At 36.2% G+C, this 22,656-nt stretch overlaps 1 protein-coding gene across 9 annotated transcripts in view; it reads right to left on the bottom strand.

Annotated features, from left to right (window-relative positions):
- LOC141448166 (dystrophin, isoforms A/C/F/G/H-like) overlaps positions 1-22,656 on the bottom strand; it is an 898,384-nt gene that overhangs the window by 793,255 nt on the left and 82,473 nt on the right. Inside the window, exon 1 of one of the 9 annotated variants that reach the window (XM_074116343.1) lies at positions 14,422-14,712. The exons of the other annotated variants lie outside the window; for them this stretch is intronic. Within the exon in view, the coding sequence (XP_073972444.1) occupies positions 14,422-14,440 (19 nt within the window). The 5' untranslated portion in view covers positions 14,441-14,712. Of the gene's footprint in view, positions 1-14,421; positions 14,713-22,656 lie in introns of those variants that run through there. 9 annotated transcript variants of the gene reach the window in all.

Below are 22,656 nucleotides of genomic sequence, written 5' to 3'. Positions count from 1 at the left end.
AATTGCAGTGCTCTCCATGCCGGGGGACTTCATCCCTGCGACTCTGGACTTCGGTAGGAATTATGGGGTTCAGATACTTGCGAGGGAGGAGGCTTGTGCTTCGGCTGTCGAGTTATCAACAAACGCCATTTCTGTTTTTACGGATGGGTCATTGATGGATAGGGCAGGTGCTGGCCTCTGCATCTGGGGACCCCAGTTTGGGCTCAGATGGGAACGCACCTGCCTTGACCTTGGTAATTATGCATCTGTTTTTCAGGCGGAGTTGGCTGCCATTGAGATGGCGGCTACTTTACTCCGCTGGAAGGGATTTACCGATACTGATATTAGGTTGTTCACGGATAGCTAGGCTGCAATTAAAGCTCTGACCTCTCCTAGTAAGAACCAAATTTCGGTCAATTCTTGCCATGCTGCTCTCAATTCGTTGGGAGCTTTGAATACTGTTTTGGTTGCTTGGTCCCCTGGTCATTCTGGGATTCCGGGTAACGAACTTGCTGATGAAACAGTAAAGGAAGGGGCTGCGATGATAACAATGACTCCTCAGCCTATTATCCCTGTATCCTATCGACGTTGTAGAACAGAGGTGGAGCAGTGGATTTTGAAAGAACATCGGAAACGGTGGAGATCCCGAACTGACTGCCGCCAGGCTAAGGAAATCCTTGGCCTGTCAAGAACGGATATGGTTGGCTTTAGCAGGTCCCGGATCCGCCAGTTGGTTCAGGTGTTGAGTGGACATGCGAATTTAGCGTATCATCTTTTTAAATGCGGCCTTATCCAGTCGCCAAATTGTGCTGGCTGTGGTGAGTCCGATGAAACTGTGAGGCACTTCGTTGAGGTGTGCCCAGTTTATTCTAAAACTAGATTCCTCGTCTTCGGAAGGTCAAATGTCTCCCTACCGGAGATTGTAGCATCTGGTAATCTTAACGAACTCTCTAGGTTTATTCAGTGCACTGGGCGATTGATTCGTCAAGCTCCCTAGTGCCCTGTTGCTACTTTTTTAGGTTACTATATTAGCATCTGGCAACTTTTAGCCGGATTTGTTTTTCTTTTAAACCCCGGTATCTCTCATGAGATGAGGGGTGGGCGGGGAACAATGGGCATTAGGATTGCCTGCGTTCCTTCCCCTTTTTTTTGGTGGAACCGCCCGTCTTAAGCAATCTAATCTAATCTACCATATAACCCGCTAGATTTAAGTGTAAATATAAAATAAAGAAATAGTTTTATATTTATATTTGAATATGGCGGGTTCTATAGTAACAGCGAATCAGAATCACTTCGAATTAGGCCACACCTCCGGGGAGCTATTCTTAAGATTTACCGAAAGAAGTAATCACTCTTCCATTTATTTTATTTTTTTTTTTTGTGAACTTTTGAGGAACTTTAGTCATTCAATTTCGGTTATTATTATTATTATTATTTTTTTTGGTGAGTTCATCCTTGTAATTATTGAATATAAGGCATAATTTGTAAATTAATCTTTTGGTAATTTTTTTTTTTGTTTTTGGGTATTTCAGAATTGTAAAGGAGCCAATATTATCAGGGGTTTCATTACCACGGACAGGACCGTGGTTGCCAAGGATCTCTTGGGTTAATTCTTTTTTGTTTTTTTTCCTTACTCCTGCTTTATTTTCATTCCCGATTGATTTTGATTTTATTTTCTTTTGGGTTTCGTCGTATACCCCACATTCAGACTAAAAAACGGCGTGGCGCTCAACCTTTTTTTTGTTTTTGTCTTCTTTTTTTTTCTTGACCCACCCCCTTCTCCAATGGTAGCTGGCGAGCACTAACACATGGCGTTCTCGCCTTAGAGAGAGCGTAACAAACTACTAATTACGCCTTTGGCGTTCGGAGAAACAAAATGCAGGAGATGTGGGCCACTGCTGAGAAAACCACAGAATCGACGAAGATACTGTCGCTGATGTACTAAGATAATGGCGAGCTCAGATCTACCTCTATTTAAAGTACTGATATATATTGAAATTAAAATTCTTAAAAAAATACATTCACCACAGTCTCTAAGAACAAATATGAGATATTAAATGAAGAGGAATTTCCTGCCATACTCTACTAAATACATTTTTCGAATAAATTTGAAACAACCTAACAAATTTATTCAATTTATAATTAAAATTTAACAATGCAAATACAACAAGGTAGCAAATTTACTCAGTACATGAAGAGAAAGTGAAAATTGATCTGCCTCACAGGATTGCAAATAAGAATCCAACCACATACAATGGGAAAAAAAGGTTATGTCTTGGCCAAAACAGATGGAGTACCATATAAGAATAAAATGCATAATTCAACAATAAACTGCGAGCAGCGCTTGTAACAATAGACAATGGCTGCCTTTTTCGTTTTATAGTTGGGAATCTAATTTCACTTGGTAAGAACCTGGAGGGACCGAGGAACGCTTTATTTTCACCATTCTGGTCCAATGTACCCAATGTTGAAATTAAATTGAAATTTAACATCCACAGATAAATTCTAGGAAATTATTTGTCAGCACTGATTGAACATTTTAGCTCTACAGAGTTTGCATCGTTTTAAGGGATTGTAAGAGGAATAAAATAATTAAAATTGAATTAACCCTTAACGGTCCAATATAAGCGGCATAGCACTTTTACTTACTGGGACCAAAGCCGCGTATATGGCGGCAAAAATCTCTTCTTCTTTTTTTTTTAGCGCATCAACAGCTGAGGTTATTAGCGCTTCGAGCTTTTTTCAGTGCACTGCCGGCCTCTGGACAGTGTTCTCTCGTTACAGACAACACTGTCCATCACCGGACAGTGAGCTGTAAGAAGCTCCTAGGAAGAGAAAATCTAAGGGTTAGCAGCTGGATTCGAACCCGGGACCTCCGCGTGGGAATCGAGTACGCTAACCACATAGCTAATCCCTTTCCTAAAAATCTCTTTATTATTTTTATTTCTGTTATTGTCGTCATATTTACAATTAGCGCACTTCTGAATTTACTTCCACTTGTTATCGATGTTCCGCTATCTTTTGTTATTTTTTTGTACATGCACTTTTGTCCCTTTGCATTTAAATTCAGTCTTGTTTTGATTTTGCAAGTAAACGTGAGCTATTTTCCACAGTTGAATTTATTATATTTTATTTTATTTTTTAAAACCGTAAAATATGGCCGGAAACTTTAAAAGAATAATGCAGAATGATAACAATAATTTGAATGACTACATTAGCAGTACTGAGGACGATTTTGATTTTGGTATTAGTATTGATAAAAATTAAAATCGAAGAAACAGTACATTTTCAGACTGCACTAGTGACAATAGTAGTGATAGTGATGTAGTTCCTAGAAAGAAAACACGAATAGCAATTATAACTTATAGTGAGAATGAAGAAGTTGACTACGTTAGTACTGATGAGAATACTGAATGGAAAGACGTTAGATTAGATTAGATTAAATTAGGGTGGCCTCAAGGCCTGCGCCACCGCCACCCCTATGGATCTATTGTGGCTCCCCGGCTTTAGAGCTCACCCTCCAGACCCGTCCGTTTAATCAGACTCTGGAGAGTGGCTCCTGGGTAAAGCTCTCAGGCCTTGGTTTTTCTTCCCCGAGAAGTAACATCCTTAGCCATACGAGCCCCTCACACTGACACAACACGTGCAGTGCCGTTTCTTCCTCTTCCTGACAGAACCTACAAAGGCTATCATCTGCCAGGCCCATGCGATGCATGTGCTTTCTGAGCCTGCAGTGGCCCGTTAATAGGCCTACAATTATCCTTATAGCCCCACGGCCTTGACGGATTAATTCTGCGGTCAGCCTCGGTGAATAGCCTCTGATGAAATCCTTCGCCTGTATGGAAAGACGTTACGGAAGCTGATGACATTCCACCTCGGATAGAATTCAATACTTTTTCAAAATCCCCAGGTCCCCAAGTTCCAACTCACATTAAAGAGCCGTTAGAGTTTTTCAAACTATTTTTTTACAGATGAATTGGAGGACCTGGTGGGAAGTAAAACTTGAAATACTTCTGGACCGTTAAGGGTTAAATTCACCGTCAATAAACAGCTTTTTGGGGGGAAATCTTAGCGAATATTCAGAGTGTACGATAAGCAGGTAAAGATTTAACCATAACTATTCACACCATCACATGGCTAGAATAGGAATAAGTATAAATCCACAATGCTCATGTGTTTTTGGATTGCCTTCCCGATGCAAACCACATAATCCTAGACTGCGATAAATTTAAGAAAGGCAGAGAACAGCTTTGGAACGCTGTTACTAACTCAAAATGCCCACTACCTGCCAACTTATTGACGATTCTAGCCAACCAAACCAAACCGATCAAATAACATACACTTAAACATATACAATTTTTTTAAAAAACCAATAATATTAAACTATAGACAAACCGTTTTATCCACAAACCCGATACAAATTATACAACACTAACAATAAAAACAAATTAAAAATAATAACAGCAGTAAGCCACCATATAAATTACCGCGCCATAGCAGCCATAATGAACTCTTTAAAGCAATATAACCCTTGGCTGTTTGCTAAGAACACAAGGCCATAAAAAAATTATATTCAGGGTGACCAGAGTTATATGCTCCACCCACTTTTTTTTTAAACGGCGGGAAATTTCAAAAAAATAAAAAACACGTATTTAATCATTTTTAGTCTAGTTTATTTTCAGTGATTGACCCAATTTTTTAAACCCCTGTATCTCGAGATACAGCACCCAACTTTTGTTTTTCAAATGGAACGTTATATTTTTTTGCATATTTTAATAGTATTTGAGCTCCTAAAAAAAAAAAAAAAAAATTTTTGAAATCGGTTAGGTTTTTCAAAAGTTATGGTAATTTAAAATATAAAGGGAAAAAATTCAGTTTATTGTCAAAATTACGTTATTTTTTTTTAAAGAATCTGTTCAAACTGGGCACAATCAACGGATAGGCAAGCCAAAACTCTGGACTCCCACGCTTTGCTTGTAGCAGCAGTTATGGTGGCGAAGTCAAGATCTAGGCAGGCTAGAGTTATTCGACGTTCACGTTGTTTATTCAACAAACGTTTGGTGTGGAGTTTTAGGAAATCAACTAATCGGCCCATACTTCTACAGAGAGAACTTAACTGGTGAAAGGTATCCAACTTTTTTTTTAAGAGACATTATGCCAGTTCTGCTTGAAGATGTTCATCTACAGCGTCGGCTAGATATGTATTTTCAACTAGATGATTGCCCGGCACATAATGCGGGAGTGGTTCGAGGTTACCTGGAAAGAAATTTCCATGAAAAGTGTTTAGGGACTCATTGCCCCATCCAATGGCCACCTTGATCTCCAAGACTTAACCCAAATGGACTATTTTTTGTGGGGATACCTAAAAAATAAAGTGTACAGTATCCTTAATCCTGTGGCTTCAGTCGATGATCAGAAACGTCGAATAACTCTATCCTCCTAGATCTTGACTTCGCCACCATAAGTGCTGCTACAAGCAAAGCGTGGGAGTCTAGAGTTTTGGCTTGCCTATCCGTTGATTGTGCCCAGTTTGAACAGATTCTTTAAGAAAATTTACGAGATTTTGACAATAAACTGATTTTTGTTTTTCATATTTTAAATTACCATAACTTTTGAAAAACCTAACCGATTTCAAAAAAAATTTTTTTTGTTGTTTTTAGGAGCTCAAATACTACAAAAATATGCAACAAAAAATATAACGTTCCATTTGAAAAACAAAAGTTGGACGCTGTATCTCGAGATACAGGGCTTTAATAAAATGGGTCAATCACTGAAAATAAACTAGACTAAAAATGATTAAATATGTGTTTTTTATTTTTTTTCGAAATTTCCCGCCGTTAAAAAAAAAAGTGGGTGGAGCATATAACTCCGGTCACCCTGTTTATATTCAGAGTGAAACCAAACTTATAAAGAGAGATTCAAAAGAGCAAAAAACAGCCGTTCGAAAACACGTTTTTCTCTAAATCAATTTAATCTGCGTTTATATATATATAAAAAAAAATATTTTAAACGAGGATATGATTTTTATTTTTAAAGGAATTTGGGAAATTTATCGTTTATAGAAAATGAGATAAAAATACTTTTCAACATTTCAACACTTTTTCGAACTCATGCATTTTATGCTTAGGTTATATAAATTTGTTTTATTCTGATGATTTATACAGAACAAATATTTCCTTATTATGCCGAAAAAAAATTAATGTCCTTCTTTAAGTACCTTAACATTCTGCTACTCAACATCCTATCAAAAGGCACCAAATTTTCTTTTCAGTAAAGAAAAGAATTTTTTTTTTTCTAGCAATAAACTTTTTTGATAATGTTTACAAAAAGAACGAGTAAAATGTTTATATAATCGTTTCAACAAATATAACCTTGAAAATAAATTCACCGAATCTCCCAACAATTTTGCTTCATTGGATATGCAACAGAGGATAAACAAATTTTACATCACTTGAAAAACTTATTGACCTACTTAAATGTTAATAGAGTGGAAAAAGCAAGGTTACCACAAGGCCTCTAAATAAATTGTTTAAATTTTAACACATAACAGAGAGAGAGAGAGAGAGGAATTAACTCAATGGTTAGCATAAATTGGATTTCTAAACGCGGAGATCGCGGGGTTTGAATCCAGTTGTTGGCCTAACTAAGAGCATCTTACTGCTCAGTGATGGACAGTGTTGTCTGTAACGAGAGTACACTGTCTGGAGGCCAGCAATGCTTTGAAAAATGCTCCAGGCGCCAATAAACTTAGATGTTGACGCACCTTAAATTAAAAAATAAATTTGAAAAAAAAAAAGTTATCGCATTATCTTTATTTTCTTGGTTTCCAATCATAATTCTGCACGATTGCATTAAATTTTCTTAAAGCCACAAGTGAAAGCGAAGTTTTTTGCCCCTCCCCCCCCCCAAAAAACGACAATAACAATAGAAAAATTAATTGGTGCTTATCAAAACTTGGCGGGCCTCTAATCGCTAGTTTACCCTACTATCTATTTCAGTAAAGTGAGACTTCCAGGATTTCTGTTCTTTCCTTATGATTTCAAGGAAGTGCTTAGAGAAGAATATTTTACTCTTTCTTTTTTTAGGTTTAAGTATGGACAAACACACACTATGTGTTTATGAGAACTGTTTCGAATTCTGAAGACATTAATACTAGATCTATGGAACCCTTCAATTTGACATGTAAATATTTATATCTAGACATTAATTATTGGTTTTTAATGATATAATGCAACGAATATATACACCTATTTCCGCTCGTTTCCTCCGAAAGACCTTTATTTTATTACTTCTATATGTTGTATACCTAGTTTTAAGAAAATCCGTCAAATTGACGGGTTACTAAATTTACAATAAATTGCTTCAATTCATCAAGCCTTCTCTTGAATAACAAAAATGAAACAAAATAACAGTTGTTAAGCAATAAGTACAGAAACAAACTTTGAACTTGTTGTTTACAAGTAGAGTAAATCTTATCACTACAGGTGCATTTTGCAGAGAAAACAAGTGATCTTTGCAAAATTTAGTGAGTTTGTACTTGATATTTCATAATGTAATAATGTGAGTTATTATTTCAACAGTGTATTTCGAAAAAAAATGTAAGTGCTATTTGGAAGTTCTGTAAAAATTTATTTTAAGTGAAAATTTGAATTTTTCAAGGTTTGTTGAAAACTTATCCAAAAAGAAATATTTTTTTTTGCATTTATATTGTGTCTATTTAGTCTGGGGGTATTATGGACAAGTCTACAAAAAATATGGAATTGATAAAAAAAAAATAATCAGCATAAATGAAGACCAATCTGGATCGGATTCTGATGTAAACGAACTACACGAAAGTGAGGGAGAATTTGACAATGAAATCAAGGAAATTGAAGATTCTGACGTCAGTGGGAATGAAAGTCGTCGCAATACCTGTCGCGAAAGAAAAAGAATGCTTATTACTTCAGACTCTGGGAGCGGAAATGAGATGGAAGTTGCTGACACCTGTAATACGAGGGTCGTTTGAAAAGTACGTGCAAAAATAAAAACTACTTAATTTTTTGGGGTAAACCTTTTTTATTTTTCAACATAGTCTCCTTTTAGGCTTATACACTTCGTCCAACGCTGCTCTAGTTTGTTGATCCCTTCCGAATAATAGGATTTGTCCAAGTCTGAAAAATAGCCATTCGTTTCTGCAATCACCTCCTCGTTTGAATAAAATCTTTTTCCCGCCAGCCATTTCTTCATATTGGGGGGAACAAACAGTAGTCCGAGGGAGCCAAGTCTGGAGAATAGGGGGGATGTGAAACGAGTTGGAACCCTATTTCCATTAATTTTGCGACCACAACTGCTGAGGTGTGAGCTGGTGCGTTATCGTGATGGAAAAGGACTTTTTTGTGGGCCAATCGTGGGCGTTTTTCTTGCAGCTCGGTTTTCAAACGGTCCAATAACGATGAACAATATGCACCTGTAATAGTTTTACCGTTTTCCAGATAGTCGATGAGGATAATTCCTTGCGAATCCCAAAAGACAGTCGCCATAATCTTTCCGGCCGAAGGAACGGTCTTCGCCTTTTTTGGCGCAGATTCCCCCTTGGTAACACATTGTTTAGATTGTTCTTTGGTCTCAGGAGTGTAGTGATGTATCCATGTTTCATCCACAGTGACGAAACGACGCTTAAAGTCCTGCGGATTCTTCTGGAACAGTTGCAAACCGTCCTTGCAACACTTCACACGATTTCGTTTTTGGTCAAGCGTGAGCAATCGCGGCACCCATCTTGCGGATAGCTTTGTCATGTCCAAATGTTGATGCAAAATATTATATACCCGTTCATTCGAGATGCCCACAGCACTAGCAATCTCACGCACCTTCACTCTTCTGTCATCCATCACCATATCATGGGATTTTATCAATGATTTCTGGAGTAGTAACCTCCAACAGGGCGTCCAGAACCGTTCAGCGTCACTTGTGCCCACTCCGAAAATTTTGAAACCACTTATAAACTGTTCTAATCGAAGGTGCAGAGTCACCATAATGTTTATCAAGCTACTCTTTAGTCTCCTGAGGCGTTTTGCCTTTCATAAAGTAGTGTTTAATCAACACACGAAATACTTTTTCGTCCATTTTTTTTGAAAATCACTCGACTTCCTCGATTCTAAACGAATGCCAAACACAAAGAAATAGACCGATCTGGCTGAAACTTGGTGTGTGTTCTTCCAAGAGATGCTACTAACTAAACATAACCTCGATACGCGCCAGTGGTGGCTATCTCTCTGACTTTGCACGAACTTTTCAAACGACCCTCTTAATTAAGAAAATTCGATCGAACGTTCTGTTGATGGAACTTTATGGACAAGACTAGAAGAAGGTGGAGGCTGTGGTAGAGTACCAGCTTATAGTATGTTCAAAGATGTGTCAGGACCAACTGGGTACGTAAAAAAAAACAATATTGTGCTTGGGAATGTAAAGGAGCGCTTTTGAACGCCAAATTGGACTATTTAAAAAAACCAGGTCTAATAATATTTGTAGTGCTGCACGAGACCGAGACGAGGCGAGACTTTATGCAGATCTCGCCTCGGTCTCGTATGACAAGTGTCTCGTCGAGATATCTCGGTTTTTTGATTTTTTTTTGTTTAAGTATTAAAAGTGAAAAAAAAAAAAAAAAATGAACCCAATATCTGAGGCAATCAAAATCAATAAAAAAATGGATTTTTAATCATAATTTTTTAAAAATTTCTATCAAATTGTTGAAATTGATATAAAATAAAAGTTTGTATCAACATTAATTGGTGGAGAAAAATATGTCTCTTTGTCAACAGTCAGGTTGCATTTAACGAACTCGTTACCAAAATTGAAAAGTTAGCCAAGAAATTAGATGATAAAATTGATAGAGACTCAAATGACGAAGCTCTGATCATTGCAGTCCAAGCTGGCAGAGACAAACTACTGAAGCACTACCTAAAATGTAATTGGGTTTATGCAGTAGCGCTAATTTCGGATCTACGCCATTAAATAAAAGGTTTCGATAAAACTGAATGGGGACAGAAGATAAAAAGTGATGGTTTTGAAGAAATGTTTCGAAAGAAATATTTTATTCATGAAGTTATTGGTGAAGAGAAAGAATCTGATTCACGTTTTTGACGACGACGACGACTGCATCAATATTTTTGCACCATTTGCTCAAAAATCAGCAAATATCACCGTCTCGATTCTCGTGCAGCATTAAATATTTGTAGTAAATGTAAATATAAATATATGCGGAAAGTGTGCATCCAAAATAGAGTTTACATGTAAAAATATTTATAAAAATTGCATTTTAATTTACCCGTCAAAAAGACGGAATTCAGTAAAAATAGGTACACGGGCGATACCCGTAAATCTAGTTTAAAACCGACTCATACTCGAAATAGGAAATTTAGCATGATTAGTATTTTAAATATAAATTATAAATAATAGAGAAGAAATTGTTTTCTTGCTGATTATGATCTTCTCAGTTTAAAAATACGTAAATAAGTTACATCTAAAACTTATTTTTATGAACTAATTTTTGGTTAAAACGTATTATTGATGATGGTCTGTAAATAAACAAGGGGAAGCGCAATGGGCGTTGGGAATACAGTTTACATCGCCACCTACCCATCTGGACTAAAATACTCATATTATATATAAATGCGTGTGGTGAGTGTACGTTTCCTGTTATAATTGATAACATATTGCATGTAGCAACTGTACAGTGCCCTTTGCTGCTACAATTGTTCACTCTCAGCAAGATCATATGAGAAGCTGAGCTGACAGCTCCTAAAAGCGTTTAGGCGTTACGTTGGTTACAAAAAAGAAGGTAACAACAAGAGGAACTTTTGAAAATGCCGTTTATGCCACAACCTTTGGCATCGTTAGTCTCTTAGTTCCTACCAGGTCAACTCAAATCTGGTTTGGGACTGTCTGGGTGCCTTGAAGGTAATTAGCGGCCATAATAAGGTCTTTCTGCTTTGGGTACCTGGGCATTCAGGACATAAGGGAAACGAAGCGGCAGATTTACTGGCCCGGGAAAGCTCTGCGGGACACTTCGCTGGCGCGGAACCCTGTTTTCGGGTTTCGAGGTGTGTGAAGACTGCGGCCATTAACTTATGGGTGCAGAGTAGGTCTCAAGAGTGGTGGCTTGCCACCACGGGGCGCAGAGACAGGCGAAGGAGTTCATTAAAGGCTATTCGCCGAGGCTGACTGCAGAATTAATCCGTCAAGGCCGTGGGGTTATGAGGATGATTGTAGGCCTATTAACTGGCCACTGCAGGCTCAGGAAACACATGCATAGCATGGGCCTGGCAGATGAAAGCCTTTGCAGGTTCTGTCAGGAAGAGGAGGAAACGGCACTGCACGTGTTGTGTCAGTGCGAGGGGCTCGTATGGCTAAGGATGTTACTTCTCGGGGAGGAAAAACCAAGGCCTGTATGCTTTACCCAAGAGTCGTTCTCCAGAATTAAGAGTCTGATTAAAAGGACAGGTCTGGAGGGTAAGCTTTAGAGTGAGGGGAGCCACAATAGATCCAAAGGGGTCGCAGTAGCGTAGGCCTTGAGGCCGCCTTAGTTTAATCTAATCGTAAGTCTCGAAAACTAATTAATCTGCGTTATCTCCTTGGAAGAACGCCCTTGGTCACTTCCATCGAATCTGAGTACTCACCTTTAAGACTGGATAAAAAGTCTTGCACGCTGTATAAGCTTGTATTAGTGCTTCATACCAAAGGAAAATAACTTCAACCATAACAGATTGAGGTTTTACATACTTGAAAGCACGATTGAAGTATATAAATGTAGCGAACATCATTTGCTTTTTATTTATACCAAACAAACGCATTACAGAATTAAAAGGAAAAAAAAAAATTAAATAATGTCTGTCCCTAGCAGTTCTATTACCCGATTGTTCCTCAGGCAAAATAACACTAACATCCTCCCACCCAGACAATCGATCAGCCCTGAAAATATTTTGATAGTTGTAAGTACACTTTAGAAGATGGTAATTTGAAGGCAGACTCTGGTTAACTTTTTTGATCATCATTACCACGCTGATACCAAGTTAGAGGTACAAATTCATTTGATATATACGATTATAATTGAATTGAATTCATAACGCGAAAGACAGGAGTGAGATGCGAATAAAATTCGTTACTCACGTTATAAACACCTGGGGCTGCTTTTCCTTGGCTGAAGATTTTAGTTCCTTTAGAGAGATATCAGCATTTTAGTTAAGTGTACGAAAGTTAGACACAAAACTGAAATTATTATAAACATTTAGAATTTAACTAGGAAAGTATTATTAAAATATGTTTGATCAGAATGGAGAAGTATCTAAATGCTGGCAGTTGGTGATAACATCATCATTTTTACCAGCAACCTGCTGAATTTTCTTCTACTTAAATTTTTATTTATTCAGGAAAGTTTTTTTCACTAATATGGAAGCTTAAGTTTTTGGTTTAATCAATTTCTTTCTTCTACTTGAAGTTCTAGTTTGGTTTCATTAAATTAATTAAATATGTCTGTTTAATAAGCAGAATAATTTTTTAAGTAAATCAAATAAGCACGCAAAGTATTGTCTTTGTTTTCGAAGTGCCTAGCTTCGAATTGAATGAGAGCAAATTTTATTCCAACTGCCTAATTTCTAATAACCTACAAACCGGTGAGAAGCAAATTAGTGATTTCTAGTTTTTTTAAAATTTATTTTGTAATTTATAATCTGTATACATTGTATACAATCAGTAAATGTGGAGAGAGTGATGAACTGATGCGGGAGGAGAGAAACTACCCAGCGGTAGCACTCTCTATAGAAGAAGGATGATGTTTAGGTCTTCAGACTGCGAGGAAGTCGCGAGGCCATTGGCGATTCAGTCGGCGAGGAGGATTATTAGGAATGTTATGAGACTTGAGAGTCAGTACAAGAGGATTGGAGCTAATCAAGAGAGTAGTATGGAACTTTTAGTCTTGGCGAGTTAGTGTACGAAGGGAATGTTGAGGTCGTTGTGAAGAGTAAGGTTAGTCACCGTAGAAAGGAACGTCAACTATCTGTCGAAGGAGTTTTGACTGAAATGTTTGTTCTGTCCGTATGTTTGTAGGTTTGGCTAAATGATTTCTAGTAAATTAGTAATTCAACTAAAATACTTTTCATTTAGTTGACCGTTTAAATAATGTACTGAAATGATCTGTTCAGACATTCACTAAAAATTTATAGCTTAATGAAGATTCTTGCCAGTCGCGAATAAGTTGATTTTTTGGCGAAGTATGCTCATTATTGTAGATAGAGCGGATGTTCTCTAGAAGATAGTAGTGAATGCTTTAGAAGACCGTGTCACATTATCCATCAACCTTTCCAAATTCTTCAAGACACGAGATTGGGTTTACTTGACATAGTTATTGATCGGTAATTAGATTGTTTAGTAGTAAAGTACGTCTAAAAATAAAATAAACTTATTTTATTTATTGAATGAATTGGAAATAATGAATCCAGTTGCATTTCGTGCGATCAAAATGAATCCTGAAAGGGTAGAACCTGCTTCAAAAAGACTTGAGAACAGTAGGAAGAGAGGACCTCAAAAATAAAGTTTTGGCCATTACTGTACACTGGGGAACACTAACTAAAATGCAATTAATTCTATTTAAATCCTGATGCTAACTAGATACAAAAGACCTCTTTACAACTATTTAAAATGTAAAGAACTCAATACTGTTCAAAATTTAGTTGAAATGCAAGCGTTAGCAAAGATAAGAATGTCTTAATTTTCAATTTTAAATGAATAAGGTAACCAGCTATCTCACATTATTAAGTGATAACGATAAGTAATACTGAACATATTACCTTCATTACTAGTTTGATTTTATACATGATTTAAAGGCGCTTCAACAAACGCGGCTGACGGTTTTCGGATAGTGCTCTCTCGAATAGACCATATTGTCCATCACCGGAGCTGTAAAAAGCTCCTAGGAAGAGAAAATCTAAGGGCTAGCAGCTGGATTCAAACTCGGGACCACCGAGTTAGAATCCAATACGCTAACCGCATAGCTAATACCTTCCCTACAAGTTTATTATTATAATTTTTAACTACATAAATTTGGTTACAAACTTCATCCAACAAAAGTAAAAAAAAAACATGATTTTGAAATACAAATTGGATTGGAAATGTAAGTGAAAAAATAATGTTCAAATTTTGACGCGTTCATTTTACAAATATTTACTTCTTTTAATTAAAAACATATTTATTCAAAATTCTCCCTTCGTGTGATTGTAATGATTCAATAAATGCATGTAATGACAGAAACTGTCCTCACTAAAACAATATGATATTGAAGGTTAAAAAAAGGTTTTCTGAGCTCTATGATTGGTTGATGATTTCTCAGACACCGCTGATAAGATCAATTAAAAAACTATTCATTTATTTTAGGTTATAACTATTTTTTTTTTTTTTTTAAACCGAACCTACCTATATAAATGGTATCCATGGTTTAACTCTGTGAAGCTGAATAAACTAAACAAACACATCAGCAACAGGTGGCGTGTTGTTGGGAGGCGACACCTGTCGCACAACACACTAATCTACACACACAGCTCAAGGACACATGAAATAGCACTTATAGCAATAACAATTCACAAATTATAAACAATAAAACATAACAAGTTTTGATTTTTACAGGGAAAAAAACAACTTAATTTTAAAGGCGTGATGTACGTGGCTGAGTATAGAAACCGCCGACTGAACACACTGTCGAACTATCGTTGGCTGACTAGCCCATGAAAGCAGGTCTGCCAACCCCACTACGTTTACTTAATCTCACACCAGAGTGAGCATTCTTCTCCTAACTGTTTTCAAACAAAGCATTTGTGTATGATGATAATCTTGAATATTCGAGTACAGTGAAAAATGGTTTCTGTGAAACCCATGAAATAAATTACAATTTATCAATAAACTAAACTGTAGAGAGGATTTTTTAATGCAAAAAATGGTACAAGTTTTGTAAAAGTAAACGTTAAAAAAAAAATTGCGATAAGGTTCATTGACCTCGCCTTACTTTCAGAATTGTAACCGCCTATGATGTCAAAAGCCTGATTGCATCACTAAAGTAAATACAAAAATAAAAATTCAAAAGTGCTAAAAAACTACTTACAGTGACTCCCTGTAAGAATACTGGGACAGTACATACAGAAGTTAAAAATTGACGAAAATTAAAAGTGGCACCCATTTATTCAAATTTTTATAAATTCATTTCATTTTATAATTACTATTAATTAAATAAAAACTATTTAAATAAGTAAATAAAAATGTTTTGGTAGATTAAAAAAAATATATATAATAACAAGAGCAAATTCTACCTCTCATAAATATTGGGACACTATTATAATTTATAGTTTGTCCAAGGTTTTGCCCGATTATTTATACAATTTGTAAATATATACCTTAAGCATACGTATATTCAATATGAAATTAATAATTAAATTAGTTTATATAAATCAAGCCAGGTGTAACATGTCGCGCAAAAATACAAATACAACGATTGAACAAAGAAATATTATAATTTCTTTGCACAAAGACAATAAAAAGTGTTAGAGAGACAGAAAAACTGATCGGACCTAAAACATCTACTGCGTGGAACATCATTCAGCGTTACCAAAAAGAAAAAAGAATTGTTTCAACCCCACAAAAAGGCCGTCCTCAACTGCTCTCTGAGAGAGAGAGCAGCGTTATATATTAAAAGAATTAAAAAAGATCACCGACTTAGTGCTCTAAAACTTCTATGTGAAATTTTTGACATGTTCAGAGAGCAAAAAAGGAGCAGAAACAGTTCGGAGAGTGCTAAGAAAACTCGACTATCATGGTAGAGTAGCCTGGAAGAATCCTTTTGTCAGTAAGATAAATAGTGTTAAGAGAGTGAAATTTGCCGAAAAATATTCCAATGTAAATAGTGACTTTTGGAATGATATACTCTAGCGATGAATCAAAATTTAATGTTTTCCAGTCAGATGGAAAGGTTATGGTCTGGAGGAAAGCGAATGCTGAACTCGAAAAGAAGAATTTACAGCCAACTTTAAAGGGTTTTAAAGCTGCACCTCCGGGTGGAGGTGGGTCAGCTCTGGTTTGGGGCTGGATGTCCGCATCAGGATTTGGAGAATTAGTGTTTATTGATGGAATGATGCACAAAATGGTTTATAGTAATATATTAAAATATAATTTGAAAAAATATAGTTTATAGCCTTCTAGAAATGGCAGTCCTCTCAGACTTTCAAAGAGGCTAAATTGTTGGTGCTCGAATGGCAGTGTAACAGAATGTGCCCGAATATTTGGCGTTTCAAGAGGTAATGTCTCAAAAGTAATGACTGCTTTTGAAAGAGAAGGGAAAACGTCCTCAGCCAAGCACAGGTCTGGTCGAAAGTCGAAGTTGTCTGAGAGAGACCGTCGGACTCTAAAGCGAATTGTTAGAGCTGATCACAAGATCACAGCTCCTAAAATCACTATTGAGCTCAATAGACATGTACAGAACTCAGTTTCCACAAAAGTATTTTGATGATTTTTCAAGGTGTTTCCATTTTTTTGTCCACCCCTGTAGCTTCCTAGGATAGGTTAATATTGCTTAAAATATGGCTTGATATTACAATACATTATACTAGAATACTTTTAGTTTGCCTCAAAATGCTATTGGAGGCGGTATTTGGATGGACGGTTTGAAAATTAAACTTTTATCATACGCGGACGAAACCGCACTGTCGGCTGAGATTCCCATTGCTCCTCAAATGATGATTTTAGACATAGAAGAATTCTAGCTTACAAATCTTCTATACCCAAGTAATTTGTATAAAATTATTTATGTATATTCGCGCAACTAATACACCAATTTAAAGAGAATCGATGAGCTGTTTACGAGAAATTCCTACAAAACTGAATCAACTGTTAAGGGGTTCTTCTAGTCAGCCAACTGTATTGTGCTCAGTTGGTACCAAAGCGAAAAGCCAAATTTGAATATTATACTATTTCTCGTTGTTTAGTTAGTTTGCTATTATAAACTGTTTTGAGTAAAGCATCGTAATATTTTTGCAATTATTTTTGAATTAACTATAGTTATCTGTTAAAATTTAGTGGTGTTCATTAAAAACATTTATATTAACTCTTTGTTTGTTTCAGTTCTACTGATTCTGTTTCTACATCATTCGGCCAACTCCCAGTTTCTGAGTCTGAAAGTGGGACCGCATTTGATCAGCAAAAGATCCGTCGTTAACGGTGAGTTTTTCAAATTGGATCATTGCGAAGACGAACTAAAAATGAAGGGAATATTGTTGCTACTTGTCTTCAATGTGCTATTTGCAATTCAATAGCACTAACACAATCAGAAAATATAAAAAAGGACTAGGACGATCCTTCACTCTACGGTCCCACTAAGGGTAGTTGAGGACCCTTACTTCATTAACCTCATAACAACCTTAGAGGGTGAGAAGAAGATAGCCAAGTAATTAGCAGAAGAACGTTATGCCGTCGGGTGGGTGTTTTTATAAAAATGCAAATTTTAAAAATTAAAGAAAGTGTAAAACTCGTCAAGTTTGTATGCACTACTGCAGATATTTGGTCCGGGAAGAATAGAAGTTTTCTTCGAGTTACTGCACACTGGATTGAAGAGCACAATTTGAGTCGGAAATCTGCTGCAATTGCTTGCAGAAGGTTTAAAAATTGCCACAGTTTTGATAGGATTTCGAAACTATTGAGTGGTATTCATTCAGAGTTCGGCCTTAACCCGAAAAAAATAATAGCAACGGTGACAGATAACGCAAGTAATTTTGTGAAAACTGTCAAAGATTTTGGAGTAAATACCATGAATTCAAATACAGTTAAAAAGAATTCCATTGGATGTGAAGGATCAGACGACATGGACACAGGGGAGCAAAGTGAAGAAGAAGATATGGATCAGCTGCCAAACCATACGAGGTGTTGCGAACACACCATCTGAATGTGCGTTGCTGAGGATATTCATAAATTGCTAAAGTCTAACCCAGAGCTTTCCAAAATGCATTTTAATACACTAAAGAAATGCAATATTTTATGGAAGGCAACCAATAGGCCAAAATCTGCAGAAATAATAATAAATATATTGGGCCACACTCTTAGCAAACCTGGAGAGACAAGATAGTTTATGTGTTGCTTCAAATCAAATTTTAAAAATAAAAGAAAAACATTCCGTTCTATTTAAAGCATTAAATTTTAAGGATCCTCTTATAGAAGATGAGTTAGTTATTTGCAAGAATATGTTGACTGTACAACTTCATTTGCGGAAGCATTGGATATCATGCAAGGAGAACACTACACCTATTATGGTACTGCTCTTCCTTGCCTCCTAGCATTAAAAAGAAAAGTGCAGAGGTCGTCCGGACGAGAGTGGGTATTTCGCACTCCATTATCTGAAGCGCAGTCCTTTTCAGCTCTCGATTTAAGCACTTTTTTGAATTCAGTTCTGCCGAGAGCAAAACTGTTGCTGTTGCGGCCATCAGTTACCCTCGCTTCAAAAACAGATGGTTATCTGTGTTTCAACAGAATGGCACGATAAAGAAGCAGTCTCAGCAAAAAGTAGAAGAAACTTCAACTAAAAATTCCATAAATAAAAATGGACAAGAATTTAGTAGGATTGAATCTTTCAATGAATTCTTTGACTTTGGCCTTCCAAATTCAACAGATCTTCATCTACTGCTGACATACAAATTTTACAATTTTTTTAATGATTCAGGGGACTTGGCTTTTAGCTGTTGACAGTACGGGTGTGTGCTTCTGTGCTCCTCCACAATTTGTGTTCTTTCTTTTTGCATTTTTTCGGTGAATCATAGTGACTTGTTCTTTGTTCAAACCATAGTTCTTTGTAGTTGATTGTTAAAATAAATTATTATTTTATTTGTTATTTAGTATATTTGGAAATTTGTATCTTATTATTTTGGACTAGTGAACTATGAGTGGTGTTAGTGATGAGAGGGGTAATGGTCATGGTAGGGGAGGAGAAGTAGTGGAGGCTACCTCTACCCAAGCAGAGCAGTGGGGATGATACGGATATCCGCTCTGAGATTCTGGCAAAACTACGACAGATTGAAGAATGATATACTAGCCGCTAGTAGGAAAGGGCAAGCTCATTTTTCTACAGAATTAAAAGATTTGAAAATTGAATTTAATAAATTTTCTTCTAATCTAGAAATAGAATTATAAGATCTGCCAAACAGAAAATTTCAAAGCTCATCTCTGAGAATCACAAACTTAAGGAGCAAATTACAGAAATAATATTTTTTCTCAATCTTCTGCACCAAATTTTGACAAAATCGATAATTTTCCTGCTACTGAGAATGAAAATCTTTTTACTATCGAATAAGATATGTGCGAGGCGATTGACAATCAAAATGATATGATAGACTTTATCGACGAAAATTTGGTCAGCTTAATGTTCTTCCTATTATAATAAAATTTTTACATCCGTCTTTCAAGAATAAATTTATTTTAATGGCTAACATAATTTAGGAGAAATTTTACACTGAGGAACCCACACGAAAAATCTATCTATGTTCATGAAGATAATAGTTTCTTCTTATCTCTTCCTATAATATCTTCTTAGAATTTTAAATTTTCCATGATGGCAAGACACTTCAAGAAAAAAAACCTACTAGAGGCATCCTGGCATAAAAATGAGTGCAACAGGAAGTCTTCAAAGGAAGAAGAATAGGAACGTTATGATTCTGACGTTTCTATAGGGTTGTTCGCAAAGTAATTGCATTTTTTCACAGTCAACTTCACACTTAAGCCGTATAATCATTATATATCTTAACAGCTGATATAGCAAGGCTTGCTTGTGAAAAAGTTCTATTCTACGCAGTAGTTTTTGGTTGGTACCCTTTCAAATATTGAAAGCGAAAAGTAGCATTTTCGGCATATTTTACTTTTTTACTATCGAAAGAAACCAAAAACGAAATTACTTTCCGAACAATTCTATAGTTTATTCAGCCGTACTAAACTAAAAAGATCCAAATCAAAGATATATACACCTAGTTTGGCATTTACAAGTGGTAATATTAAGAATTTTTTAATCAAGTACGACCAATAATAATGCCCAATAAAAATATTAAACATCCCTCAATACTAAAGTAGAAGGTTTGTTGTTATTTTCAATGTAACGTTCAAGACTATGATTGCTCATTAATTTGAAGAATCAGAATATTGCTAAGCCAGGTGGTAATATTAAAAAAAATAACGTTAGATAATGATTTATCTCAAATAAAAGATTTAAATAGTGTTTTCTGGACTATCAAATACTTTTTTTGGAATATCAAAGGTTTAAAAAAACTTCATATAATTTTGATCCTAATCATGTCAACCTATTTTTGAAATTTGATGTAACATGTTTTTTAAGAAGTTGTAGTTGCAATGAGGATGTTAAATTATTGCAATTTCTTTGTAATCATTCTACATTTAATAGCCCAGCATGTTAACATTATAAAAAAGGTAGAGGTAGTGGGGGAATTGTCGTATTAGCCGAGGGATTGCTTATTTGATAATTCCAGAATTATAAGAAACAAATGTCAATACTGGTTCTCTGTTCTTTTAAATTATAATAATGAATCCTTTGTTATTTATACTAATTACTGGCGACCTGGCCTGGGAGATGAATTTATTATCAATACTTTCAATGTTCACTTAAATGAGCTGTGTATTGAAAATTCTAATATATGTAATCTATAGGTGGCGATTTTAACGCCAGCCCAGGTCTCTGTTATAACAATCTACGAAAATAAAAAAAATAATAGTTAATGTGCAAACAAGATCACAAAAACAATAAATAAATACGTAGATAATTTTGTTGGCACTCATTTTAGCTCCTGTAGAGTTTCTCTAGTGCAGATATCAGGTCGAAAAGGTCATTATTTCGTTGATCTGATGGAGATTAATGGTTTTGTTATTAGTAATAGCAGTAGCTTGTCCGATATGCACGGCCACGTATTATTAGATCGAGTAATCTTGAAAAATGGAATGTTTACATTGAAAGTATGACTACTTCAAATAATATTTATGTACATATATGATGATAGTATTGATACTCATTCTTCTAATTTGATAAGTACTCTTTATAAGGCGTTCATTGAAGCTGAAATAATTAGGAAAAATTTTAATATAAATTTAGGAAGCTTGAATAATAGAAATAACTATAATCCTTGGCATTTTCCGGAGTGTAGACAATCAAAGATTAAATTACTTCTAATAATGTGTTTATCTGAGTTTTAACATTTCAGTTGCCATCTTATTTTATGACAGTATAAATAATTATTGTAATAATATTAATTAAAATAATCATACCTATTAATTAATATTTTTTTAAATTTATAAAGGTAAGTCTACACGGGGACACTAAATCGTTACTAGACCATTTCTGTTTGCTAGAGCTGTTTCGCAGTTCTGTCCAGACGTGAGAGTTAAAAAGAGCTAGACTAAGTTGCAAGAGAGCTCTAGATGTGACGTCTTGTGTCAAGTTGCGAGAATAGTGTCAGATCTGTCTACATGGACATGGTCTCTCTACGCCCTGTACTGCTCTAGTGCAATTTAGTTGTTCGCATCTTTCATATGGAAACACACCTCGTGTCATTTTCTCGTGCGGCTATTGCCATAGCTGTACTTATAAAAGAAAACGGGCACAGAGAAAGAAAACGCGAGTGTGGTTACACGATGGCAACGATTGGTCTCAATATCAGGCACCAACACAAAGACTGAAGAACCAAAAGACTTTCTTAACCAATGTCAAAGAAGTAATGGAGCGCCTGCAGCTAGACTGCACAAACCAAGTGGCATTTATATACCCGAAAAGCCTCCTAAGATTAGGGCAGGTACAATGTAACCTTCAATTAACTCGAGCTGTCAAGAAAGGAATAATGTCTGAGTGGGAGCTAAAAAAGCAATAGCTCTAGAAACCATTAGCAATCGATACCCTTCACCCGATTGGTTCCATGTCTACACAGACGGTTCAGCCGTAGAAGCAAGACTTAATGCGGGAGCCGGTGTGTACTCCGTACCTTTTCAAATATCAGCACCTGTGGGGAAAATATCCACAAATTATGATGGCGAGCTTGCCGGTATATCACTAGCTCTTGATACAGTGAAGCGGGGACCTTGGTGCCGTGGTCTTTGTAGCGTGCGGCGATTCTACCTATAGCTTGAGCGGGCTATGCAGAGCAGCAATTGAGGCTGCCAATGAAAGTAATAAGATTATAGCATTCCAATGGATTCCAGGTCACTGTTGGCTGCTAGGAAACGAGAAGGCAGATGAATTGGCAAAGAGAGGTGCACAAGTGGATCAAACTGAGCAGCTAATCTCCATGCATGCTTTCAAAAAGAGCAACTGCTGCTCTCGTCTTCAGGCGAGAATCATTAGTGTATTGGGAAGCCCATCGTCGGATGGCAGATCTGCCAAGACTTACAAGCGGCGTAGATTTAAAAAAAAAAAAAAATGGCGGATTCCGACAACAGATCAGCCGAAAATTTTCTTCGGATGTCAACCTCTAATTTTCAAGAACTTCTGGCCCCACTGATCCAAAAAGAGGACACATTGATGAGGTGTTCCATATCACTTGGGGAAAGATTTGGTCAGCGCCATTTCCGCTCTTCCTCTTCTCTCTAATTTGCCTCAATTCGTTGTTGAATTGGGTCCGAAAATTATGT

The sequence above is a fragment of the Rhodnius prolixus genome, unplaced genomic scaffold (assembly GCF_049639745.1).
Source record: "Rhodnius prolixus isolate KJV_2025 unplaced genomic scaffold, Rpr scaffold_1, whole genome shotgun sequence".
Classification (NCBI taxonomy): domain Eukaryota; kingdom Metazoa; phylum Arthropoda; class Insecta; order Hemiptera; family Reduviidae; genus Rhodnius; species Rhodnius prolixus.
Note: the sequence above shows the minus strand (reverse complement) of the source record. Positions and strands in the feature narration are given on the sequence as shown.